The sequence below is a fragment of the Lonchura striata genome, chromosome Z (genome assembly GCF_050655825.1).
Source record: "Lonchura striata isolate lonStrDom1 chromosome Z, ASM5065582v1, whole genome shotgun sequence".
In the NCBI taxonomy this organism is placed as follows: domain Eukaryota; kingdom Metazoa; phylum Chordata; class Aves; order Passeriformes; family Estrildidae; genus Lonchura; species Lonchura striata.
Genome location: NC_140740.1, coordinates 64,663,771 through 64,691,661, shown reverse-complemented (window position 1 = coordinate 64,691,661; position 27,891 = coordinate 64,663,771). Strand labels below are relative to the sequence as shown.

The 27,891-nt window shown below is 43.5% G+C and overlaps 1 protein-coding gene across 1 annotated transcript; it reads left to right on the top strand.

Annotated features, from left to right (window-relative positions):
- Positions 1-113: 113 nt before the first annotated feature.
- ACER2 (alkaline ceramidase 2) lies at positions 114-27,848 on the top strand. Its single transcript, XM_085568033.1, is given in 7 exon segments — positions 114-236; positions 4,403-4,517; positions 5,367-5,523; positions 17,209-17,334; positions 20,352-20,489; positions 21,176-21,262; positions 21,264-27,848. Coding segments are annotated over 7 exon segments (825 nt in total). The 3' UTR covers positions 21,343-27,848.
- Positions 27,849-27,891: the final 43 nt, after the last annotated feature.

Genomic DNA, 27,891 nt, shown 5'->3' with positions numbered 1-27,891 from the left:
TTACGTGACCCTGCCTTGGCAGAGAGGTTGGACTGGATCCTCTCCAGAGGTCCGTTCCACACATAACAATTCTGTCATTCTGTGAGATCCCTAAGCGTACAAGGGAGGCGGGCATGCTGCCCATGCCTGTGGAGCAGCTGGTGCTCAAAGCCGCCGGGGAGCGGGGAACTGGCGCTCTGCACCTTGGGGACAGGCTCAGGAGAGCCAGGCGGTGCGGGAGCCCGCTGCCTCCGCTCGTACTCTAGTACCCATTTACACAAACAGGTGTCAGCGCCTTGAGGAGCATGCACGGCAGTGATGGGTCAAGATTGAAAAGTACCTTGGTGTTTGGATGCAAGGTTTTTCTGGTTTCTCCCAGATGTGTTTGGCTCCAAGAAGGCAAAGCTTTCATGGAGAGTTTGCCTTTAGGTAGCAGGATGAAGTAAGGAGTGTGTTTTTGGAAGAGGAGGAGATACCTGTTTAAGAAAGCAACTGAAGTATGGAGGAGAGGGAAGAGGAATAATGTAATTGTTGCTTCCTTCCAGTTAGTCATGGTTTACCCCCGTGTCCTCTTGTAGCTTTCCAATACCACTCAGCTGCTGGAGAGAGCTTACAAGAACAGTCACAGCAGCAGAGCCAGACTGCCGTGTATGACATACCTTGGAAAGGGAGTAATGCTCCTGACATCCTGTTGATGTAAAGAATAGCAGTGACAGATCCACTAGAATAAGATCATCCACTGGGCTTTTGGGTAGTTTACCCTTCCTTGAAAATCACCTGTCCAGGAGCAAACCTGCAGGGCAGGTGTTTTCTGTTTTCTGGTCTGTAGGAGGTGGTTTGTGCACAAATGAGGAGCTGGAGTTTCTGCTTTGTCTCTTTTATACTTTAGAGTGGGCAGATTTTTTTTTTTCCCCCAAATTCCATCCTTGTCTGTGTTTCCCTTTCAAGCCATGTTTCTTTGACTGCCAACATGTAGTGGAAGAAGAAGTGTCTGGCTTCCCTGGCTGGAGTTTGTATCATGGGAGGTTCTGCACATACAGAGTAAGTAGTTCCATGGTGCACTGCCGTACATTGCTAACTTGTTTTCTTCTTGTACTTAGCTGCCAAAGTCCTAAAGATGGCAGCTGGTCTATGCAACTGAAGAATTTTGAGAGTGTGTGAGGGAAACTGTTGGGTTTTTTTGTGTGTCTGATGTCACTGTGCACGAACCAAAAAAGGGAGGAAAATGTCAGGATAAACAAGTTATTGAAGACAGCAAATGTGTTTTGTAGCCAGCTATGCAGGGGGATGGGTATCCTTCGACTGTATGTGCTGGTTGAGTCTGGGGTAGAGTGAATTTTCCTTATAGGCACTGGTATGGGGGGTTTTGTGCTGGAAACAATCTTGCTAACTCAGGCATGTTTTATTTACTCCTGAGCAGACCTTACTCAGACCTTTTCTGCTCCTCGCCTCACCCAACTACCAAGTGGGCTGGGTGTGCAGAAAGCTTCTGGAGGGGACACAGCTGGGATAGCTGATTCCAACTGACTCAGTGGATTTCCCAATCCATATGGTGTAATGATCAGCCCGTAGAGCTGGAAGAAGGAGAAGGAAGCAGTTTGAGCCTTTAGGGTGGTGGCATTTGTCTTCTCAAGTCACTGTTACATGTAATGGGACCCTGCTTCTCTGGGGATGGAGAACACCTGCCTATCCATGAGGAGTGCTGAATGAATTCCTTATTTCACTTTGTGTGAAGAGCTTATGTTTTCCCTATTGGACTGTTCTTATCTCAACCCCCACAAGTTTTCTCACATTTACCCTTCTGATTTTCTCCACCATCCTGCTCTGAAGGGAGCGAGCAAGCATCTGGACATAGTTGCTGGGTGGGATTAAATCACAACACTGTACTGAGCTGATTAGTGGTGGTATAGAAACTTGTGAAAACGCTAGAAGCTGCATTTGTGTCCAGATCAATAACTGAGGCTTCAGATAGTTGGATAGACACAGAAGAAAGTTTGCCCCAAAGCCTGCTGTGTTGTGGCAGCTGTGTACAAATCAGCTGTATGCTGAAAGGGGAGGAGAAAAAAGGCAGTGTTGAGGATAGTCATGTTTAGGCTCTCTTCAGTAATTCCAAGTCATTGTTAGGGCTTGATTTCTCTTTTAGCAACATCTGAAAATTAAAACAGTGAGTTGCAGTGAATTGATGGGATTGTGCAACTGTGTCCTCAAAAAAACAGATGCTCACAGGACAGTTATGAAGTTTTGGCCCTACTCTATAAAGTACCATATCTGGCATCTAAATTATATTCCTTCTAGGGGGAGTTTGTTCTGACTGATTCAAACTCCCTCAAAGTTCCAGGAAGTACTCTTCAGCAGACCTGAATCTGGCATCTGGGTCATTAAACTTTAGATTAAAGCCTTGCTAATCCACATTTTAAATTGCCGTGGCGGAGCTCAGAGTTGTGGTTGAGGTCTCATGCAATATTCATGTAAGCACAAAACTGGAGCAGCTTATCTGAAATGTATTTTTAAAAATTATTTATTCTGTGGGATTTAAACAGAAAAAAAAATTAAACAGAATCAAATCTGTAGGATAAATCTCCTTGTAAGTTTTGTATAAATTGATCAAACTAATTTTTTAAAGCATACACAGGTTGGACTTAGCATGATTTTTGCCTAGCTAAAGTGATTAGGGTCTCACACTTTTTCAGTACAGAGGTCACAAAACACTCCATAGCTCAAACTGAAGGAATAGGTATAAAAACAATATATTTTTTCTTTTTTTTCCTTCTGAAATGAATAATCTGTTCTAATGCAGTGTACCCTACTCCACCCCATAACAAATGCCTCCAAATGTTCAAAAAATTTTTCTCTGTGAAGAGGTACTTACAAAATAAAAGATATTACTTATTTTTTAAATAAGCAACAATACCTGAAAACAGTATTTTTTCCTGTTAACTGGGAAAGTCAATATCTAGCAATTCAATATGTTGCATTTAGTTGTGCTTGTAATTTCTATTTACTCAGGGAATTGCCAGGGTTTTATTCTTCCTTTGCCCCCTAGTGGCATGGAAATAAAAGTTTTAAAAAGTTATAAGGTAGTCTTAAGAATACTTGTACTCTCCCTATAGCATCCTTTTTTTACCACAGAAGTGTTTTAGTATACATGAATGTCATGTTTAGGTACCAGGATATGGAGGATACACACCCTCTGATGTTACTGGGAGATACTTTAGTCCAGTTTTGCTTTCTGCACAGACAAACATGGTGCAATAAGTTTTTCTGTAGTAATTGAATGCTGCAGCTGCTCTTTGGAAGATGTAATCAATAGTGATGAATACCTGAGCTTTGGTAGGACTGCAGGAAACATCTGTGTCAAGACAGTGGCCAGATGTGACTGAAGTTGCATGATCATGATCGAAGCAAGCCCATTCTCTCTGTCCTATAGGCCTATGTCCTGAATAGCTACAATATAATTAATTAGTTGAAAATTAAAACTAAAGGTCCAGAATTATATTAAGCCAAAATAATGGACTGTTACTGAAGGGGTGCTTGCCTGTTTTCCAGAACTGTAACTATCATTGCCTTTTGCAGATGCCAAAGGAAATCTTCTGTACTACTGATGTAAATTTTGCACTTACTATAATTATCAAAGTATTTGAATTGTTCATTACCAAATCATGGAGGCCAGTTATGTATTAATATAAAAAAAGCACATGCAATGTACTTTCCGAAGCCATACTTTAGTAGTTTTTAGTACTACAATTATTTCAGCTTCTGAGATGTTAACAAATCCTCCTGATGACCACTGCGAAGAGTACAAGTCATGCTCAGGCTACAGTTTGCAAGGGGTTTTTTACATTTGCAGGCAGGACCTTAGAATGGGTAGGAGTTCATGCCCAGAGGAGTGCTACTATAGCACAGAACTGCTCCCATGTTGGCTAATAACTTGTATAAATCTACATTGCTACAGCTGTGGTACATAGATCTAGTGTGTCCTTTATCACCTTGTTCCTAGGTGGAATAAGGACTTTCTAGCCAAATTTTGATAAACTGTGATTGCCTGTTCTGATTTTCTTCATTGGTCAGTTTCAGGTCACTGGTCTTCAATAGCTTGATCTTGTACACTTTCTGAATTGCCACAATCTTGAACATAGATTCTCATTAAAACTCCTTTGGGAATTGACTTGAATTGTGACTAGCCACATTTTCCATTGCAGAAAGTTTTTATGCAGTTACTAATTTAATGATGTTAAAACAAGTTGATGCTTTTGCAAAAACAGCTCAGCATAGGCAGAAATAGGGGTTATAACTTGTTGAACTGGGGCTTCACTGAATGACAAAATGTTATTATAGAAAAATGTTATAATAAAATTGTTATTATATTGTTCATTTAAGATCTGTTTATTTTCTGTCTTTGTGAGACTGTTTGGTTTTTTCCTAGATAAGCAACGTCTTGTTTTTCATTTTACCACCCATATGTACGTGCTTGTTCCATCAATAGGCAATCTGCTTCACCAGTGGAATATATTTAATATGGATTCTGTTAATTGTGGTTGGTAAATTGATTATTCTGTATTTGCCAAATCATGTGTGAAGTGAGAGAGAACCTAAGTTTTTCCTGCTTGTACTTGACTGTTTTTTAAAACAAAGCAATCCTGACATCTATGGAAGAATTTGCTTGTATTTGCTTAAAGCCAAAGCATAATTTCTGGAGGGAAAATGCCTTTTGCAAACTGAGGTTGGTGGAAAATTTGACCATAGTTCTGTTCCTTTCCAATCCTTCCTTGCATATTTTTTTTTCCTTGTGTTTGGGTTTACTCTACAGCAGTGCTGACCCTCATTGCTTAAATAAAAGCTGAAGTGCCAGTGCAACTTAGGAGAGGAATAGGGTTTATACTGAGAAGGCCCAGAGGTGTAGATGTGAGATTCTGAAGTTTGTTCATTCTTGGAGGCACTTCAAGGGGATAATCAGAGCCCTCTGGGGTAGTGTGACACTTTCCACATGTAAATCTGTATCATGGAGTAGTCATTGGATGCTGCTTTTTCTCTTTTCTTACCCATTCTTGTGCTATTGAGGAAATTCTGAAGCAATATTTGGCATTTATTTCTTAATTGGTTTTGCTTTTTATTTTCTACCTGGTATTTCTTCAGGCACATCTTTTATAGTAGGAGCTGATATTTTTAGCTGCTACTTTTGTAATCTACTTTTGTGATGTACTTCTTTTCATGATTAGGGAGAGTATGATAACTTTATTGCCCCTAAGTAAAGTTGGTGGTTTTTATGATCTTTTCTAGACCATTTCCTGTAGCTACCATTTTCTGTGAAGTTCTGAGCATGAACAGAATGTTTCAGTCTATTATGGTACTGCAGCTGTTCGTAATACTGTCTCAATTCATTCTTCCAGGAATTGGATCTGTTTATTTTCATGCTACCCTCAGTTTCTTGGGCCAGATGCTGGATGAGCTGGCTATTCTCTGGGTTCTGATGTGTGCTCTTGCCATTACAAACCCCACAATGAGGTTCCCTAGGAGATACCTGCCTAGAATTTTTCGAAATGACAGGTAATCATACAATGATACATGTACACTTTCATGTTTTCTGAAACTTCTTGTGCTAACACCTAAGCCTGCACATAATGGCATCAGATTATCAGCCCACTATCACTGCTATTTTTTCTCTACTCCATTGTCTTCCAGTTGCTTTTATCTCATTCAGCCCATTTTGTTCAAAATTCCCAAGTCAGCAGTTGCTGGTAGTGGGATTTGTGTCCTGTAACTTCAGGTGAGATATTAGATGAGATGTTCTTGTTGATTCTAGGGAGACTTTTATGATGAGTAGTTTATACAACTTAAAGCTAATGTAGAAGAAGCCATATTTCACTCTTCCTTTTGTATATCCTGAAGGGTATATACAAGTGAACCTATGGAAGTCAGCTGACTGTTCATGTGAATTTTTAAAACAGTGTTTAAGGATGGTGTTTAGGCATTAAAAGGCAAAGTATTTATTTAGAAAACTATTGTTGTAAAGGTATTTTTGTTCTTTTTCTTGCAGGTTAAAAAAAAATACAGCCAGTGTAAGCCATCTGATTGTGGTTTGCACCTCCCCCCTCCCCCCAGTAAAAACATAATGTTGTTCTTTAACGCAGTAAAGAAGTTAAGGTAATGGAGAGGCTTGAATTGCAACATCAGTGTTATTCTCTCTGGAGATTGCTAAGATTTTTGCCCTCTTACACTGTTACTCTCTGCAGGAGTTTTTTGGGTTTATTTATTTGTTTGATTGTTGGGGGTTTTGTTTGGGTGGCTGGTTTATTATTGATAATATGCCAGATTATAAGTTGCTAATGCATGGAGAGAAGTTTGGTGGCTAGACTGACCATACCTCAAAATAGTTTGCACTGGGTAGGGTGTACATATAATTACTGTATGCAGCCTATGTGCATGGACCACTCCTCTTCAACATCAAGACTGGAAGGAATACTTACAAGATAACCACGCTAAATTGGGAGTAGCTGTTAAATCCCTTGAGGGCAGAGAGGCCTCTACAAATGACAGCAAGTCACCAGTCAGGTGGACTTCAACAAGGGAAAGTGCTGGAGATGGGGCAAAATAGGAATGAGATACTGTAAGCAGGGCCATGGAAACAAACCTGGGGGTTCTGGCAAGCTGAACATGGGTCCGCAGTGCCCTGGCAGCCAGGAGGGCCAACCCTGTCCTGGGGGGCATCAGGCACAGCTCCACCAGCCAGGCAAGGGAGGGGATTGTCCTGCTCTGCTCTGAGCTGGGGCAGCCTCACCTCGAGTGCTGGGGGCTGTTTGGGCACTGCAATATAAGAAAGATACTGTGGAGTTGCGTTATTTGTATGTTTTATTATCCCTGTATTATGTATCGGGTTATTCCTTTGTACCCCCATGTACAACTTGGTTTGTCCCCAGTTTTCCCGCCTTGTCCTCCCTTCCCGCCTCTCCAGTGGCTGTCCATCGCCCTGGAAGGGGCGCAGTCTTTCCCTTTACCCCCCCCCCGGGTGCCTTGTCTATCACTCGGTGCCCCTTCCCATCCATCCAGAAGCTTCTACTCAGGGCACCGGGTGATTGGGCGAGGGCCTGGGGCTCCCCCCATATCCTTCCCCCATTGGACCACATCATATCCCCCCATCCCGGAGCCACTCCCTATCCCTATCCCCATTGGTCGTTGGATACCCCTCCCTTACAGTTTATAAGCCGGTGCAAGCACCTTGTACTTGTTCCTGTTGGCTGGCACCATTCTAGGATATTTGGCCCCGTTGGGCTACAATAAACTCGGACTTAGCCCCCAGCAGGATCCGCTCTTCATTTACCACCGCGAGGCTTGCCAGCGCTGCCCGGAACCCACAAAGGCACTCTCCAAACCCCAGCTGGGAGCGGCGGAGGGTGCCTCCATCGCCCGCCCTCGCCCCAGGACGAGAGCTAGCCGGGGCTGAGATCAGGGATCTGGGGTGGGAGCGTGGCAGCTGGCGCCCAACGTGGGGCCCTTTCCATGGCGTTGGACCCCTCGTCTGAGGATTTTTAGGGTCGCGCAGACCCGAAGACTCGTCCTCCTGGCCGTCAGCTACCCCGGAGGGAGCAGACCCACATTTTAGTGGGTGGCGCTCCCGGGGACAGGACCGGCAGCTCCGGAACGCACCGCCGGAATCGGTCCTCTCGCGGAGGAGTCCTACGATTGGATTTTCGTTTCCACCCTTCCCTCTCGGACCCCTTTGGTTTGTGAGTATAGGGGCCCCTGGGGCTTTCCCGGTCCTTTTTTGGTTGGTTCCTTTCCCCTAGGGTTTAGGGAAAGGATCCCTTTTTGGTGGGTTTCTTTTTCCCCGGGGTTCGGGGAAAAAATTCCTGGTTTTGGTGCTTCCCTTCCCGGGCAGGAAGCTTAAGGACTGCGGTAAAGCCGGAAGCGTGGTCTTTTGTTTTTCGTTCGTGTTTTCCCAATCGTAGGCGCTGCAGCACGATTTAACATCTAACAGCATGGGTGCAAGGCTGTCCATGCCGCAGAAGAGCATTTATTCCCAAGTTGTGGGTATCCTTTTAGTGGGGGGAATTAAGGTTAAAAAATCTGAAGTTAAGAAGTTTGTTCAGTGGTTGTCACAGACCTTCCCTGACATTTCGGCAGCTAAATTATACCAAGTGCCCTTTTGGGACCAGGTAGGGAAAAAGATCCTGCGGCAGTCTGATCTCTCTCTCTCCAAATTCACCCATTTGGCTCTCCAAATTCGCAATATAATTAAAAATCGCTACGAAAGTCTGCCACAGCCAGCCGCAAACAAACCGATCCCCAGTTCGGCTGTTAGTTCTAATAACCCTACTCCGCTTTCCTCTCCCTCTCTCCCGAAGTCGGGTATTATCAGACAGGCATCCCGGCATTGCCCGCAGGCAGATTCTGGCCCCTCTGAGAATATCCTTGACTCCCCGCAGGACGGTGCAGGCACTGTCTCTGCTTCTACCCGTTCCCCTTCTTCCCCGCGCTGTACAGCCCCGTCCCGTGGAAACTCTGTTCGTTTTAAATTGTTCCAGACCCCCGAAGATCCCTCATCCCCCACCCTCCATCCCCAAACCCCCCAAAATGGCTCCCCTTCTCCCCCCTTCCCCAGGACACAAGATGGAGGTGACCGCGTGGCTTTTCCCGCCACTTGTGCTCCTTCTTCCCATGATCCCTGTCCTCCCTCCTCCCAAAACCCCTTCTGGCAGACCAACCCTTTCCGGTCCCACGACTTCTCCGCCCATCTTCCTCCTCCACCCCCTGCAGACTCCTCCTTCCTTGAATTATTCAACACCCCACCCCTCAGCTCCACCCCCGGGGAGGGGAGTCCCCACCATACCACTCCCCCTGCTCCAGACCACGCCTCGTCCCCTGGTTCCCACGACCCCACTTCCAGTTCCCACGCCATCGGTTCCGGGGGGAGGGAGAGTGGGAACCCCGATCCACCCCAATCCCTGCCTGCCTTCTCGGCCGCACCTGTCACCTGTACCCCGCGGTGGGGGGGTAGGCCCCTTGCACAGTGGTCCCCCATCCCCCAGCAGACCATCAAGGAGCTCTGCAAGGCCCAGAAAGAATTCGGTAGGGAAAGCGAATATTTTAGAGGCTTATAGAAGGCAATCCTCTCCTCCAAAAAATATGTCCCCGCGGACATTCGGACTCTCCTCTCCTGTTTAATTACCCACGGAGAATTTTTAATCTGGGAATCCGAGTGGAAGCGGGAGATACAGGAGGTGTTGCCTGACCTCTGGGCCAATGCAGATAGCTCTAGGGATGAGGATGGGGCTGTAATATCGCTAGACCACTTGTGCGGGGAGGGGGATTGGAAAATGGGGACCAAGCAGGCAGAAAAAATACCTCGAGAGGCGCTGCAGGTCGGCACCAGGGTGGCAGAAAAGGCGTTTTTTAAGTTAAGACCCAGCGGTACGGCTATTAACTTCTTGTCCCTAAATCAGGAACCCCTAGAACCTTTTGTCGCGTTCGTGGACCGATTACACTACGCGATGGAGGCTCAGGTCCCGGACGAGAGGCTGCGAGAGGGGATGCTTGCCACAGTTGCGAGGCAGAACGCTAACGACGCGTGCCGGCAAGCAATCCTCAGTCTGCCCCTGGATCCTGAGCCTACCCTTCAAAGTATGCTTCAGGTCTGCGCGCGAAAGGTGACGGTTCCTGCTGGGGACACTCCATGGACTCCTAAACCACCTACTAGGAGAGTAGCCTTCGTTGAAGCCGTGACACCGCCAGCCACCCCTTCTCCAGACCGCCGCCCCACAGGAGCACCCCCGAGGAGTAACCCGCAACATCAGGCCTGCAATTTGTGTAGGCAGAAGGGATATTGGGCTTCCCAATGCCCGCTGAGGGATGAGTTTTTTAAGTTTAAGCAGCAACATCAGGGGAGGAGTGCCCCCAACCCTGGGGGAAAACAAAAAAACTGTGTCATCAGCGCAGTCCCTCCCTTCGCGAGGACATAAATATGGTGGGCTCTATAACATCAGAGGAGGGGAGGGACGACTACCTGCAACGCCCACCTGAGGACATTTCACTGGACTTGACACACCGGACTATGGCTGACAAACCAGCCTATATGAGGGAGGATGTGGATTTCATTCCCACTGCCTGGCTGGGTCGAGACCCGAACCAGCCCAAGCCGATACTTAACATCGTATCTGATTTCTCCCCATATAGGTTGGCCCTGACTGAGGCTCTGCACCTAAGGGACAGCAATTGGCATTCCATCGCCATCGACACAGAGGACCCAGGAACCTGGAGGAACCTCCACAGTAAGTACATCGTTCTTGGGGACACAAAATTCACGCCTCTCGAAGTCACTATTGCACCATCCCTAACATCTAGGAACACCGAGCAATTAGTGGTGTGGCTGCACTGCCCCCATCCTCCAGTCTTCCTTCCCAAGGGCCAAATCATCGCCCAGGCCATTCCAGCATCTGGGCCTCCGGCACACCCTGAGGATCTATGGAAGAAGTCAGCGAAGAAAAGCTACCAGGTGTGCCAGGCCCAGGTCATAGGGAAGGAAAGACCAAAGCTCTCCTGCTATATGCGGAAGGATGGGGAGTACAAACACCTAAGTGGTCTCCTGGACACAGGGGCAGACGTGACGGTCATCCCCGCACGGGATTGGCCGTCACACTGGGAGCTGCAAAATGTGGCGGGAAAAATTCAAGGTGTAGGGGGTTCTCAATTGGCAAAACAGTCAAAAAACGTCGTAAAATTTGAGGGGCCGAACGGACAATCGGCCTATTTACGCCCGTTTGTATTAGATTACACGGAACCCTTGTGGGGGAGAGACCTGATGGCCCAATGGGGGGTCACAATTGACATCCCGACCCCTCAGGTTTTTCGGGCAGCAGTCACTGAGGAGCGTCCTACCCGGAAACTTAATTGGCTTACAGACACACCAGTGTGGGTAGAGCAGTGGCTGCTCAATAAACAAAAATTAAAAGCGCTTCGAGAGCTCGTGAAGGAGCAACTCGCCAAAGGGAATATCCAGGAAACAACATCCCCCTGGAATTCTCCCGTCTTTGTCCTGAAAAAACCTGGCAAAGACGAGTGGCGCCTCCTCCACGACCTTCGTGCCATCAACAACGTAATAGAAGATATGGGTCCTCTCCAGCCAGGGATGCCGTCCCCCACGATGTTACCGGAAAATTGGGAATTGGCTGTGATTGATATCAAGAATTGTTTTTTCCAAATTCCCCTACACCTGATGACGCGCCACGGTTCGCCTTCTCAGTTCCTTCCATCAACCGAGAAGCCCCAATGGAGAGATACCACTGGAAAGTTCTTCCCCAAGGCATGAAAGTCAGCCCAACCATCTGCCAGTGGTACGTCTCTTCATTGCTGTCCCCTGTGCGTGCAGCCACCAAAGGCGTGATCATTCAGCATTACATGGATGATATCCTTATTTGTGCTCCCAACAGCGATCTACTTACACATGCGCTTGAACTGACAACCAGTGCGTTGGTTGCTGTAGGGTTCGAGCTGTGAGAAGATAAGATTCAAAGAATGCCACCTTGGAAGTACCTGGGTTTGGAGATTAACAAGCGGACCATTGTTCCGCAAAAATTGGCCATAAAAAATTCAATTAGGACTCTAGCTGACGTGCAGCAGCTGTGTGGGTCTTTAAATTGGGTGAGACCCTGGTTAGGTATTAACAACGAAGACCTAGCCCCTCTTCTAAATTTATTGAAAGCAGGGGAAGAGCCTAGTTCTCCCAGGGAACTCACTCCAGAGGCCAAAGCTGCTTTGCAGAAGGTTCAGGAGGCAATGTCTGCCAGGCAGGCCCACAGGTACGATCCGGGCCTGCCCTTCAGATTCATCATATTGGGCAGACTGCCACACCTCCACGGTATCATCTTCCAATGGGCAGACACCCTAGGAAAGGGCAAGGATCAGGACAAAAGGGACCCACTCTCCATCATAGAGTGGGTATTCCTGAGTCATTCACAAACCAAAAGGTTGACACGGCCACAAAAGCTGGTGGCAGAACTAATCCGCAAAGCGAGAACGCAAATTCGGGAGCTGGCGGGGTGTGACTTTGATCACATCCACATTCCTTTGAAATTGAAATCGGGCCAATTCACAAAGGCAATGTTGGAACACCTGCTGCAAGAAAACGAATCATTGCAGTTTGCACTGGACAGCTACACCGGAAAAATTTCTGTTTTGAGACCGGCCCACAAAATTTTCAATTCGGAAATCCAATTCACTCTGTCAACAAAACAAATTCAGAGCAAAAAACCCTTAAAGGCTCTAACAGTTTTTACGGACACGTCCGGAGGGTCCCACAAGTCAGTAGTGACTTGGAAAGATCCTCAAACTCAGCAGTGGGAGGCAGATGTTGTTGAGGTGGAAGGATCCCCTCAAGTAGCTGAGTTGGCCGCAGTCGTTAGAGCTTTTGAGCGGTTCTCTGAACCTTTCAATTTGGTCACCGATTCAGCCTATGTAGCGGGTGTAGTGTCCAGAGCACAGGATGCAATCCTGCAAGGTGTCTCCAACGATGCCCTTAACAGGTTGCTCTCAAAGCTGATAAGGCTAGTCTCCCACCGGGAGCAACCATTTTATGTGATGCATATCAGGTCACACACCGACCTACCGGGGTTCTTGGCCGAGGGCAATCGGCGTGCCGACTCCCTCGCTGCCGCCCCCGCACAGCTGGCGCCGCTCCCGGACAAGTTCCAGTAGGCCAAAATAAGCCACCAGCTTTATCATCAAAATGCGCCTGGTCTGGTCCAGCAATTCCATCTAACCCGGGACCAGGCCAAGGCCATTGTGGCCACATGCCCGTCCTGTAAGTCGCTCCCACTACCATCGGTGAGCGCAGGGGCTAATCCTAGGGGTCTGAAGTCCTGTGAGGTGTGGCAGATGGACGTTACTCATGTCCCCTCCTTCGGGAGGATGAAGTACGTCCATGTCTCCGTGGACACCTTCTCCGGAGCAGTTTTTGCCTCTGCCCACACAGGGGAGAAGGTCAAGGACGTGGAGAAACACCTGATACAAGCCTTCTCCATGCTGAGCGTCCCAAAATTGATAAAAACAGACAACGCCCCCGGGTACAAGTCCAAGGAATTCACAGGCTTCCTACAGCAATGGGGAATAGAACATAAAACTGGCATCGCCTATTCCCCGACAGGTCAAGCCGTGGTGGAGAGGACTCATCAAAGCATCAAAAGGATGCTTAAACAACAACAGTCGTCAGCTAAAAATGAGTCCCCCCAGGTTCAGTTGGCACGGGCCCTTTTTACCATCAATTTCTTAAACTGTTCCTTCGAGTGCCTCAACCCCCCCATCGCGAGGCACTTTAATTCCTACGAGCAGAGCAAGGTCAGGGAGAAGCCACCAGTTCTCATTAAAGACCCTGAGACCTGGCGGCAGGAAGGACCCTATGACTTGGTCACCTGGGGACGGGGGGTACGCTTGCGTATCCACGCCCTCAGGCCTGAGATGGGTCCCTTCCAAATTCATCAGACCATATGTCCCTAAGACCCAAAAGAGAAAACCGGACAGTCCTCAAGTTGGGTACGCCGCCCTCCGACGGCGGAAAAGGTCCCCCTCACCTGATCCCCCCTCTTCCCTCTCTGGCTCCTGGGGTTCTCTGTTCCCCTTTGAGTTAGACCTCCCCTACCTCGATTATTAACTTACATTTCAGTTATTTTCCAGACACGCACTCCACCCTGAAACCACCCAGGATGCTGTCATCTATGAGCCTCATCCTTCTGGGCATCACCATCGCCCTAAGACCCCAGCATGCGTGGATCGTTCCTCAGCCTCCAGCAAAAGTTCCAGGGCTGAGGACGTCCTCACTTCCATCGCTGCAGGATGGCTGGGGTCACTGTTTGAAGGATGAGGACTCTCTGGGTGGGTTCAATCAATTTTAAAAACAGGACTTCTACTGCTGCTGGGACACATTGTGTTTATCATAGGCTTCAGCGTGGTGAAGAGTTTAATTTTAAAAGCAATTAACTCCACCATCAGTGTCAACCACGCTGCATTGACAGCGCCTTACGAACTGGAACCATTAAATCAGGAAGGGTTCCAAGAAGAAGAACTTCCTGAAGAAGACAACATCTAGTTTCAAGATGAGCCCAGAGACTGTGCAGCCCCCGTTTAAAGACTCATTTTGCCCATTTCCCCTTTCTTTTTAAACAAAAAAAGGAGGAGATGTGGAGTTGCGTTATTTGTATGTTTTATTATCCCTGTATTATGTATCGGGTTATTCCTTTGTACCCCCATGTACAACTTGGTTTGTCCCCAGTTTTCCCGCCTTGTCCTCCCTTCCCGCCTCTCCAGTGGCTGTCCATTGCCCTGGAAGGGGCGCAGTCTTTCCCTTTACCCCCCACCGGGTGCCTTGTCTATCACTCGGTGCCCCTTCCCATCCATCCAGAAGCTTCTACTCAGGGCACCGGGTGATTGGGCGAGAACCTGGGGCTCCCCCCATATCCTTCCCCCATTGGACCACATCATATCCCCCCATCCCGGAGCCACTCCCTATCCCTATCCCCATCAGTCGTCGGTTACCCCTCCCTTACAATTTATAAGCCGGTGCAAGCACCTTGTACTTGTTCCTGTTGGCAGGCACTGTTCTAGGATATTTGGCCCCGTTGGGCTACAATAAACTCGGACTTAGCCCCCAGCAGGATCCGCTCTTCATTTACCACCGCGAGGCTTGCTAGCGCTGCCCGGAACCCACAAAGGCACTCTCCAAACCCCAGCTGGGAGCGGCGGAGGGTGCCTCCATCGCCCGCCCTCGCCCCAGGACGAGAGCTAGCCAGGGCTGAGATCAGGGATCTGGGGCGGGAGCGCGGCAAGATACTAAACTGTTAGAGAGGATCCAAAGAAGGGTAACGAGGTTGGTGAGAGGGGAAGCTGTATAAGAAGTAGCTGAGGTCACTTGGTTCATTCAGTTTGGTGAAGACAAGACTGAGATGAGACCACATTGTTGTCTTCAACATCCTAATGAGGGGAGGAGAAGGGGCAGGAGCTAGTCTCTTTTCTGTGGTGACCAGTGACAGGACCTGAGGGAATGGCCTGAAGCTGAGTCAGGGGAGGTTTAGGTGGGATATCAGGAAAAAGTTTTTCACACCAGTGGGTGGTTGGGCACTGGAACAGCTCCCTAGAGAAGTGGTCACAGCACCAGCCTGACAGTTCCAGAAGCATTTGGGCAGTGCTCTCAGGCACATGGTATGACTCTTGGGGATGGTGTTGTGCAGGGCTAGGGAAGGAATTGGAATTGGAAGTGTTGATCCTGCTGGGTGCCTTCCAACTCAGCATGTTCTATGATTCTATGTGGTTTAATGGCTTTGTTGCATTGGTGTAAATTTAGTACTTTTGCTTATTACAGTATAGTATTATTGCAGAACATCTTCAACTTCTCAAACTTTACTGGTGTCTTTGTTTATGGTGTGACTCTTAGAAGTTCAGTTCAAATGAAGAATTCAGAGTCCTAAATCTATGTGTAATTTATGTAAACTGTAAATGAGGTCCCAGATGCCGAGAGGTTACATTTTGTCAATTAGTGTCTTCTGATATTGCAGGGAAGGTTCATAGTATGGACCAGGATGTTACACTAGTGGTTTGTAAAGGAACAACACCACTTTTGGGGTTAAATACTGTTTCTGTTTAACTTTGTGTTAAAACTGTCAATACTGAGATGAAAATTCCTATCATATCCTTCCACTTCTCAGAGAATGTGTCAAAACAGTTACTTTTTAGGGAAGGTCTTGATTTCTTTATGAAGTATGCAGACACTCTGGGCAACAAACCTGTGCTAGATTGAAGGCAAACCAGCAGAAGGAATTAACTCCACACAGACATGTTGTGAGGGATTCCAAGTAAGAATTACAATTTAATAGGAAAAATTTGCAATAAAGGCACTAGTACAAAGACAGTGGCTTAAACTGACAAAATCAGAATATGACCCTGTTGGTCAGGGTGGTGGCAGCTGTCCCATTGGAGTGAGGGATGTGGTCTTGTTGAAGCAGTGATCCTGTAGAAATGTTGGTCCTTCTTTGGAGGTCCAGTGGTGATTATTGAGAGCTCTTTCCTCTGGGAGTCCAGTGGTGATATAATGGTGTCCCAAGTGCTAGATTATACAGAGGTAGAAATGTTAGTTACATCCTCCTAGACATCTCAAAATGGGACAATGTAATTCTGTGACTCATTCTGGGGAGTCCTTGATGGCCCTGCTTTAGGCTGTGTGCGCATTGGGCAGCTATTGCAAACAACTGACCATTAACAGCTCATCAGAAGGTGCCATAGGTGGTGATAAAATGCATACCTTACATTGTAACCCAAGACAAAGCCCTAACCTAGAACAGGTTTCATTAATATTTTTAAGTTTTTTGCTTTGCCTGACTAATCCTCTAGTATTATGCCTATCGTGTGCTCACAGCTGTACTGTTCACTTTCATCATCCTCATCACACTTTGAATTTGCAATGATGAAAACGTTGTTATCTATCATGACCAATTATTTATGTTATTCATTAATATTATTCATTAAGACATTCATGTCAGATCAGAACTTCCTACATAAGCAACTTGTTGCTTTCCAGCAGAAAGAAAAACTTTAAAGCAAAAGGCAAATGAAATGAGCCTAGGTGAAGCTCATGACACTTGTGGCCATGGAATGGTACCGTAAAATACACTGAGAGCCTACTTCAAACATAGAAGGCCATCCTTGGACAACAATTTTAAAAGGACAGTAGTTAAAAAGTAGTGTGGTGATCCTCTTCCTCAGCCATAGAGTGGATGTGAGTTGTCTGAAGTGCAGACCTGGAGTTTAAAAAAGTTAACATATATTTAATTTAAAAGTTGTCACACTGTCTACAAAGGGCACAATAGTGATTTCGTATTTGCTAAGAAATACCAAATCTTGGTTTTATAAAAAGTCTGGGCATTTCTCACTTACTGTTGAATTTGATTAAGGAAATGTTCCAACTTAGCATGTAAGTTTCAGTATCTTTGAAGGCTCTAAAGAGATAAAGAAAAGTTAAGCATACTGTTACATAGCTGTAGAAGTTGAGGCATCAACAATAAGAAAATATCCTAAAAATCCATGTTAAAAGCATGAACAATGATGGGACAGAACATTTTTGAAGACATACAATGCTGTGTGCAGAGGTAAACCTAGATTTTGTTACATTGTTGAAATAATGTTGAAATTTCTCAGTTTAGTAATTAAAACTTTTGAATTTAAAGACGTTTTTCTGCCTGTATAAACTCTACTCAGGAGTTGATTTAAAGCTGCTGTGGGTGTCTTGTCTGGAGTTACACCTGCCTGGTCTGCCATTAACAACATCTCACTAATGATGCTGGGAGTTCCCTGCACTGCTTTGCTCATTGCTGAGTTGAAGAGGTAAGTACAATTCTCCAGAATGCAGGCAGCGTTGCCTCTCAGATCCTTAGGACACCATGAGATGATACACTATATTTGGCTTCAGTGCACATGACAGCAAATCAGAAATGCTTCTACCACAAGCAAGAGCAAATCTAGTATATATTTTCTTGGCAGTTGAGGCATTTTTTGACAAGGATTTCTTTTCCCTAGGACTTTTTAGTAGGTCAGATATTTTCTGTGTTCTTGCAATATACCTCTTGCTGCATTTAACTCAAATTTGTTTATTTATTGTGAAATTAGGGCCCGGGTTTCACTTTATGAACAGCATTTTTACTGTATAGTGTGCATAAGGGTGAGGTGATGGCATGGTTGCAGTCTGGATGCTAGTGGGAGCAAGGCCCAAGCACATGTGGAAGATGTTCCAACTCCCAGAGTTGTACTGTGAGTCTTGCATGACTTTGTCATCTAGTATGAATAATATGATGGAGTCAGAGTGACAAAGATAAGGTTGATCACTACATTTTGGGGGATAGGTGTCAGTCACGGCTGTAAAAATAATAAAATCAGAATGCAAATAGAGAACAACCTGAGACTGATTTCCATATTTTAGAGAGTGTTCTGTTATAGTGATACCAGCAGCTGTCCAGAGATTTTTTTTTCCCATCTCTTCACCCACAGCAAAAAGGATCAGAGGAGTACTAGGATTTGACCTTGTCTTTTTTCACCTCTTCTCCACTCTCTGAGAAAGATTACACTTTCTGTTATATGTTGCATATGTCAAAACGAGTTAGAAGAAAATGTCTTCATTCTAATTGCATATGTTAGAATAGAGACTTTTCTCTTTGCTACATTACCCTGATCTGCCACTGCTATACAATGGAAGCCTCTCCAAACAATGTTTTCTAAAGGGAGGGGGAAAAGTTGCTTTTGTTTCATGCTGAAGTTTTTGATATTTTAGACCAAAACTCCTTGTTGTTATTTCTATTCTAGGCTGTGTCAATTTTTTATGGAATTTTGGAGAATCAAAACCACTGTGTTTTAAAACCAAAATTTTCTGCTTTATGTTTGTCTTTAATGAGGAAATAATATTGTCACAAAAGAGGATTAAGATCTTAGATGTGGACCTAGTAAGGTAGAGTGTATGGCTGGGAAGTATTGTGGGTAGGAGGTGATCAAAAGAGCAAAAGGTAGTCATGTCCTTGAAAGACAAAGAAATTGTACAACTTTATTGTCATTTCTGTCACAAAAAATTCCTTCCTATGTTTCTTAAAAGAAAAAGCTCTACTAGAAGATGGTATCAATGGGAAGGTGGATGTGTATCCTTTGATTGTCTTAGTCCAAGCCATTGAGATTATAATGTCATCAAATTAGTACCTATTTAGGGAGGCAACTTCCTCCATGTGCAGATAGATGCTAGAATATTGTTGCTCAGCTGACTTCTGAGCCTTGAATAGTGAATATTTACCTTAGTTTCTGGTCTGACCATTAGTATTTGATTCTTCTATTAGAAATCTCACTGTGGTGGGAGCCTTGCTTCATTATTGCTTCTTCTTTTATTCCCTTGCCTAAAAGGTTAAGCTAGTTAAAAATATTCCTTAGGATTTAAAGGGAGATATCTGTGTAAAATTCAATCAGCCAACATTGCACTGGTTTGAAGAAAAGCTGGAATGCTTTTTTGGGGGTTTCAAGACATTAGAAGACAATGCTGCTGGAAGTGTGTATGTAAGTGTCCCTTAAATATCATATGATTGGATGTCACAAGTGTTTGCAGAAATGCCAACATTTGAATAAGTATATTTTGTTAAACAGAGAACATTGTGCATTGTGTAGATGAAAGGGGAAATGGAAGTGCAAGATTTGTGGGATCCATTATCTTTCAGAATAGAGTAGGATAGGATTAGGACAGCATGACTGTGTCTTTTAGACCTGCAGCTAACAAGTCCTATTTTAGTTCTTATCAGTGTCTATGTCTGTTGAGAAATAAAAGAAAGGCTACATGTCTAGGTGGTATTTGCATTACTCTTCATTGTAGTACTGTGGCTTTGCAGTCTCCAGCTTCCTCAGCAAGCATGTCCTCACCTCATCTGGAGCAGTTACTGCAGAAACTGAAGACTCCATGATGGGTGATCTCAGAAAACCCAGGAGTATTACAGAAATCAGCAGGCTGTGCTCCTCTTGAGATCTTTCCACCTTAAAGTAATCCTTTGCAGAACACTCTACAATGTAGTCTTAAGTTTATAAAAGTAATTTGCAGTATGTGATGGTGGTACTGAGCAAACCTCTCTTTACAGTCTGTACCATTGCTATGGCTGATGTTGTACTGGGTAAGTAAGCTTTCAGTTTTCCTTTGCAGTCTTGAATTCTTTGAACCATGCAGGTTACTTGCCTTTTCCATTTGGAATTCAGGTAGTCAGGTCCTGACTAAAAGACCTTAAGTTTGAGGCCAAACCTCTTATCTTAAATGAGACGCAGTTGCATGTGTTTATCTCCTTCAGATATGTCCAGGAAACCCTAATTTTCTCAATACACACACCCTTTCCTTTGTCAGAATACACAAGTATTCCATCTCAATAGTCTAGTTTTATCCATCGGATAAACAAAATTTATTCATGTGCCCTTCTTAGGAGCCTGGATTAGTGCTGTTAGGAACAGTAGTACCTCTCACTGAGGAATATAAATGCCTTACCATTAACAGAAGTCTTTATAGAGTAACAGATATAAGCAAATCTGAATATTTGCTGCATGGCTGGTTGTTAATGAACAGCACGTGTAACTAATCACTAGTTACACCTCTTCCTAGATATAGGAATAGTTTGATGTTTGCCCACCATTGGTACACTGGTATTCAAGACAATACCCAAAACACAGGGTACTTTTTACTGATAAAAATTTTTGTGTTGTTACCTCAGCTCTGCCTTGCCTCAGAGCCAGACTGTAAGTGAAGTTAATCTGTTAAGTACATTTGTGGTGGAGTCATTTTAATGATGCATGTCTGGCATTGTTTTATAACTATTTATTTATGTTTTTCTCCTTAGGTGTGAAAACCTGCGTGTACACAAACTGTGTTTCTTTTCAGGTCTTTGGTGGATGTTAGCTCTTTTCTGATGGATCAGTGACAAAGCTTTTTGTGAGATCTGGTCCTCATTCAACTTTCCCTATTTGCACTGTGTATGGTAAATGCTGTGTATAAAGTCCAGAGTTTGATTCAAATGTGATCCATTCTCCCCACATTACCCTTCTGTGCTACTTGGTGGCTATTTCTGTTTAATTATAAACAGAATATATAAGCCCAGAACAAGTCTTGTGCTATTCAGGCTGGCAGATTTACTCCGGATTGTATTCTTAAGTCACTAGGTTCATTAATTATAACTGAATTCCTTGCCGTACTGGTCACTAAAAACATAGCTGTGACTATGAAAACTTAAAGTGCCATTGAAAATGATGGTATGAAGATCAGTGATGAATGAAGATTAGTGATTAATTAATGATGGTGAAATGGAGAAGCAGTAAAGGGCTTTGATGCCTTTCCTCTTTTACCACCCAACAAATCAGTTACTTACTTGAGGTGCCATATCTCAGCATTTCTGCACAAATCTGACAGGTGCAGAGAAGCCAAAAAAAGCCTGGAGCCTATTTAGACCAGAGATAAACTACAGTTTTGTAGTTGTCCTTTACAAATATTCTTTGCCCCCATGCAAAGGACAGACAGCAATCTTACGGGGGGCTTGTGAGAAGATGGTGAAGGACAGACTGATTTTAAAGTATGGTGGTACAGTTGATTGCTTTATTGAATTTATGTTACTGATGCTTTTTTTCTTTCCTTTTTTTCCTATCTTGGTGTGTGGGTGGCTATTCTCAGGCACATTTTGATTTGCCTTGCGGCATATCTAGGATCTGTCTGCTTTGCTTACTTTGATGCTACCTCTGAGATCCCTGAGCAGAGCCCTGTTCTGGCCTAGTGAAAGGTGGGCATTCATTGGAGTTCCCTATGTCATCTCTCTCTGTGCACACAAAAAACATCTGTGAAGATTACATGAACTTGGAAGCCATGGAATGGGGATGGATTTTCAACTTATATTCCAGCACAGACAATATTTACATAATATAAATGACTAGTGCTGTATTTTCTTTTCTTCCTAAGACAGCCATCACTTCAAGTGTCACAGAAAGAGGAGGGAAGTGTGTTCATTCCTCTCTGAAGAAGAGAGAGGAAGCAGGAACATGGGGGCATTGAACTCTAAAAGTAACAAAATGGCTTCTTTGTTTTTTGCACTGTGTTTTTGATGTAGCATTTCTCTTGATAAAAGCTCTTTTCAAATAACAGGGTCAAGGAATGGTCTTTTTGTAGAAAGTCGTCTTTGGTGCTTGATCCACTTCTTTTGTAACTTTCTTTCTGAAAGAAGACAGTCCAAGATGCCTACATGCTATCCTGTGTCCTTCTTAGCTCTGATTTTACTGCACTTACACATGGCCACAAGAGTGTGCTCGATGCCCATGCTGTTCCCAGCCTGGTATGGCACCCAGGCTGTGCATCGCTTTGGATCACAGAATATATGGTTGCTTCCCCAAGTACAACCGGAAATGAGTGTTTGCAGCTGGATTACTCTGTAAGTGCAATTAGGCAGTGTAAATGCAGAGGGAGCTGACAGAAGTCCCTAAAACTAGGTAGGAGTTTGAGGATTTTACTCTATTTCCACTGTCCTGTGAATACTTGCATGCTGCATATTTCCTTCTTTGCAGAAATGTCACAGAATCAACCCCTCTCTACCTCTTGAGACATGTTTGATGTATTTGGCATTGAAGTGCTCACAGAAGTGTGAACATTACTTTCAGTAAGATCTCAGGTCAGCATTGATTGACAGTGTGATTAAACTATAAAATCTCATAGATGCCTAGCAGCACTCTAATTTGAGAGCTGACTTTGCACCAATGCATTGCAAGTGATCTCAAAAATAGTCCAGAGCTCTGCTGGTTATACTTAGGAAAAAAGTAGTTAACTGCTTAAAAACCAAGCTAAAGACCTAGATTTCAGTGAGCAGTGAGATGTAATATCGAATCTTGCATTCTTGCAAAAGATTCTTATTTTCTGTGTTTTTTCAGTCCATTTTGTAAAGATAAGGGATGTCTAGGTCCATTTAGTTTTAACATTATTGGGGTTGAAGTTCAGGAATTGCTATAGTTCTTGCAAGCAATTAATACAAGGCCAGTTTTAAAAAATGGTGCAAAGTTAGGCATGTTTTTCAAGTATGAGCAATTGTAGCTTCTAATCTCTGCAGTTTTGGAGAAAAAAGGGTCTACTCACATTCCTCAGAACTCTAATATCAGAACTCCAAGCAGGCTAAGGCTTTGAACATAAACTTTTATTAGTAAGTGTTATTTCCTTTTTTTGTATTAGACTATGAAATATGATTTTCTCTTTGGTTTACATGTCTTATGTTGTACTTGTTTTTTATCAATGCAAAAATGTTCTCTATACTGTATCTTCTTTATGGAAGTTGCTTTTAGCAAGAACTTTTGGCTGAATTAATTTTCAAGGATTTTGAAACCTTTAAAACTTTTGTATTAAAATTTATGCATAGAGAGCAAGAAGTAAGGTGTATGCTGATACTCTTGAAGCAAATTGTTAGTGGGAGATACAATTTTTTCACGAAACCTTCAAAATAGGTGAGTAGGCTACTGTCACATGACTGCCAAATAATAAAATCAGCATAAAACCTTTCCAGTGGAATAATACCTATTTATACCACTTGCTAGTAGGTTTGAAACATCTTTTTTTTTTGACACACAGTGATAAAATTTTTGTTAGAAACCTGTTTATAAAAATGTACATACTGATGTTTGTTATTCTTTGAAACACAGCTATGTTTTTCCTTTGCTTTCCTCTCCCCTGGTTTTGTAATGCTCAGCTTCAAGCACTTCTCAGGAATTAAAAGTTCTATTGTTAGATCCTTATACAGATAGACTGCTGGCTGGAACCCAGATAAGTTTTCTGATGCCTAACATGGCCTTACTTGGAGTAAGACTTTTTGATAGTGTTTGCTAAATTATTATGTGATGGTAAGTAAGTTATTTTCAGTATTTCTTGGGAATCTAATAACGGCATACATAGTGTGCTGTTCAAAAAGACTGGAGCCTTTCTACTTAATATTTTGCTTGAAAGTAACCTCTGAATCAAAAGGTTCTACTTAATCTGCTGTCAGTTGCTGTCTTCTACTCTGCAGAGTCTGACTGCTCACAAAGAAGTAATTTTGTAATAAAAAAAAAAAATCTCAGTAGGGCATTCAGCTATTGAAGAAGTAAATAAATGCAGATAACAGGCCAAGAATCATCTCCTGTATTTTTATTATCTAGCCTTTTTACCCTTTATGGGAGATTTTGTGAACAAAAGTCACTATTTCTTGCTCAAATCTTCAATGTAGAAATGCTTGGAGTATTCCTCTGTAGCAGCAGCATACCACTTTTAGATTTAGCTATTGCACTTTACATTAAATTAGCATATATAAAACTGAAACTGTATAACTACACTTATTTAAAAAAATAAAAAACCTGCAATTTTTCAAGATCTGCAGTTTTACAGATTGCACCTACACAATAAGATTAGTACCCAAAGAAGTATATGATTGACATACAGAAGGGTTTGTGCACTGGATCATACAGATTGATAGAGTATGCACAAGGAGCTGTATTACATTGCAGTATAAAGTGATTTATATGCACCTGCAGGTTATAAAGCCCCAGATGTTTTCTTTCCCTGCTGGCAGGAAGTGGGTTAGTTCCTAGAGTTTAGGTTCAATTAGTATTTTAGTCTATTTAGTGGGATGCAATACTGTATTGAGGGTATTGTAAATATTGACATGTAATATCTATCATTCCTTTCATGTTAAATTTAAAGGTTTTTTTTGAAAGGATGGTTAGTTTTCAGTGGTAGCAAATGCCCAATTCGCAGTAATTTACAGCGCAATAAATACTCCGTAAGGAGTGACATAGGGTTGGGGGTTTCTTCCATCTCCATTTAAGTCTGTATACTAAATGTTTGTGGAAAACATGTAATACTTTGCAGTATTAAACTGTATTTGGAGTAAATATTGTTTGCTTTTTAATGTATGATGTTTGTGGAGAAGAATGCAGCTGCCAGTATAATGCATGAACTATAAGGATAATTGTTTCTTTACACAGTCATCAGCAATTCTGAATCAGTGAGAAAGAGGGAGACTGCATTAGATAGATGATCATTAATTAGTAAGATAGTGATTACTTTGTGTATCAAACTGGTTTTTGCAACTAGAACAAATATTTGAAAACTGCAAGCCTGTGAATCAGCAAAGACAAGTAGCAAGAAATGGTTAAAAATGAGTGGCCTGTATTTCCACAAATAGACAAAACTGGGTCAGAGCATGTACATCTGGGAGAACAAAGTGAGGATCTTTATCTTCATATATGTTGCCTAGGACTGTGCTTGGAACTTAAGGAAATAGAGATTGTGACTCCATAGTAGCCTGCCCTTCCCCTCCTGCTTCCCTTTTAACATGGTTCTCTCACTTCATGTAAAAGACTATTTTTGAGACATTCATGAATCCTCATAAGCAATTATAATCAAGCTAGAAATAGTTGTTGCATGAAAGCATAGCTGTAATTCAAGAATGTTACTCACTCAGAATTAATGTCTGTAGCAGTAGCAGCTAAAAATTCAAAAACAGCTGGTGGTTTGGTTCATACATTGTGTCATTCAGTCTGTGGAATTTACAGACATGGTTTCCCATGGAGATGAGAGGAGCATCATCATATCACTGGACTTCCCTGATAGTTTCAGCGCTCCATGCTTATTTTGTCCAAATCTGACAAAGGCAAGAGCCTTGGAGGTGATTTTCTACAAGCTGTGTAAAAGATGGTCAGGTAGAAAAGCCAGGCCTATAAGACAACCTATGTTAAAATAATAGAAACTTACCCAGGAAGGAAATCAAAGTTGTGCTCAGGTTCTGGATTATGTTTTCCTGTGGTTTGTACTAGCTACAGCATCTGGAGCTCCTTACACATGGAAGGAATTTCACATGCTTCTGTTCCAGAGATAGAGGAATTACTTTCTTGTGTAACTCACAAAGATCAACATTTTGCTCAAAGCTTACAAGGCAGAAACTCCCCCAAGAGGTTGGCTGACAAATGTCTTGTATTGCTATGCTCCAGGCTGTCAGTTAAGCACAGTGCAAGCTGAGAAAGACTGCAGTTTGAAGGAGGTGACTTCCATGTCACAAACTCAGGAATCATAAAAACCTGTTTGTAAACTTCCAGCATGTAGTGAGGAGGTGAGTAGGTGTTGGTTAAAAACAAGTCGTGTCTACCTAATTTAGTTTTCTTCTACAGGGTATTTTCTGTCCATGTGGCTATAGAAGAAACTGTACTGTTAGATTTTGACACATAATCATTTTAGCATGGTTTGACAGGACATTATTATAAAAGTGCTGGGAAATCTGTTTTGATAGAAGTTCTGTCTGTGGATTTGTGTAAAATTGTTTGAAAAGCTGTTCCTGAGATGTCCTAGATGATCCATTATAAAATCAGAAAAAGGTGTAGAGTGTACATAAGCAGAGTCCTTCTTGGGTCACTTTCTGTTTAATTGCTCAGCAGTGCATACATAAAAGTTACTGATAAAGTCTTGGAAGATCTGTGAATACCTGGAAAAAGAAGTCTAAAATTCAAAGGTTGGCTGAATTGTGAAAAAAAACAACAAAAAAACAAGAACAATGTCTTAAATCTATATAGTTATTTTTGACAATGCCAAATGCAGAATAACTAGAAAAGATGTTCTTAGTACAAGAACTGAAGGATTAGCATGGATCAGGAGCCAAATATAATACAATAATACATCACCTTATTAAAAAGAAAAACTCAAAACCATTCTGAAAAAAATCTTGTAAGAGAGGAAGAAATACTTTCCTTTAGAGAGTACCAATGAGGATTACCAGCAGTTGGAAAAAACAAAAGGCATGTATGGAGAAAGAACCTTAGTCTTAAAAACCAGTGTGAGATAGATATGAATATGATGCAAGTATGTAGAAGGAAGTGTGCAAAGATTTGTGGTATTTGGAGAGGGTAGGTGCAGGAAACACGGGAGTAGACTGTGGAGGGTCAGTATCTTAATGAAAATAGGTATTTCAGGAGCAATTGGAGAAGCTGTAGGTATTTGTATAGGACACGGACACTGCTGATCTTGCCTTGTGAAATGGATATGAAGTGGCTGGTTGTAGCAATGTGGGGGTTTAGATGGTGGGTGCTGCTACCTGTTTCCCAATAAGCATCTCCTGTGGAAAAACTGTTTGGGTAAGCATTCAGACAAAGAAGTCAAATCCACATACCACACTCACAAAGTAGTATGGCTCTGTCTGTATCCCCATTATTTTAAGTATTTTTATGTCAAGGTTCCTACATCAATGCCAAAGTATAGCACTTTATTGTGTTGCAAGGGTTCTGTTAAGTCAGTGTTGTGGTTTGATATTGGCCAAACATGAGGTACCTATGAAAGTCATTCACTCACCTTCTTTTACTATAGTTGAGCAGAAGAGAGGGAAAAAAGATTAATGAAAGGCTCAGAAGTTATGATAAGGATTGGAAGAAAAACTACTCTAAGAACAAAACAGGTTCAAATTTAAAGGTATAAAGTATATTTATTATTAGCAGTCAGAGAAGGATAATGAGAAGTAAAATAAGCCTTTAAAACACCTTTTTTTCCCCCAGCCCATCCCTCTTTCCTACAGACAGCACAGGGTGGTTTTGGGCAATTTGTCACTCAAGATCTTTTTCTGTTCGCTCACGGAGACAAGCCATTTCTCTGCTATGCTGTGCGGTTCCTCCCACTGGCAAACAGTCTTCTCAAAATTGTTGTGGTATGGATCGCATATCCACAGGGTGCAGTCCTCAAAGAATAGGCTGCTCTAGTTTGGAAGCAAAGGCCTTCTCTCTCTCTCTCTTTGGGTCTCCCACTAGACCACAGCTTTCTCTAATATCTACCTTCTTCAGCATGAGCACTTTTCTCATTGGCTGTGGGTGGATCTCTGCATCCCTCATGGACTTTGTGCGTTGCAAGGGGACAGGTTGTTTTACCATGCTCCTCACCACGGCTTGCAAAAGAATCTTGGCCCTGGCGCTTGAAGCACCTCCTCCTCCTCTTTCTTTTCCACTGACCTTGGTGTCAGCATGTTGTCTTCCCTCACACGTCCTCACTTCCTCCTCTGCTCTGACTAGAAGAAAAACTGCTGCTTATAGGCACCATTGTCAGCAAGTTTCACTAATTCAAAGATTCTTGCAAGATCCTTCAGTGCCAAGAAGTTGATTTTGTCTAGGTTCTGTGTCAGGGAATCACTTGTTATGCGTCTGCTGTCAGCCAGGCAACCCCACTGCCATTGCAGAGGCAGTGGTTGCTGCCATGGTGCTGGTGCTGTTTAACACCTCTCTTCATGCGGGGCGCCGGGACGGGGAAGCTGCTGCCACTGCTGCTGCTGCCCTTTCACTGCAGCGTGCTGGCTAGGGCAGCCAGGCAGGCAAGGAGAAGCCACGGGCTGCACCGAGGTGGTGGTGGCTGTG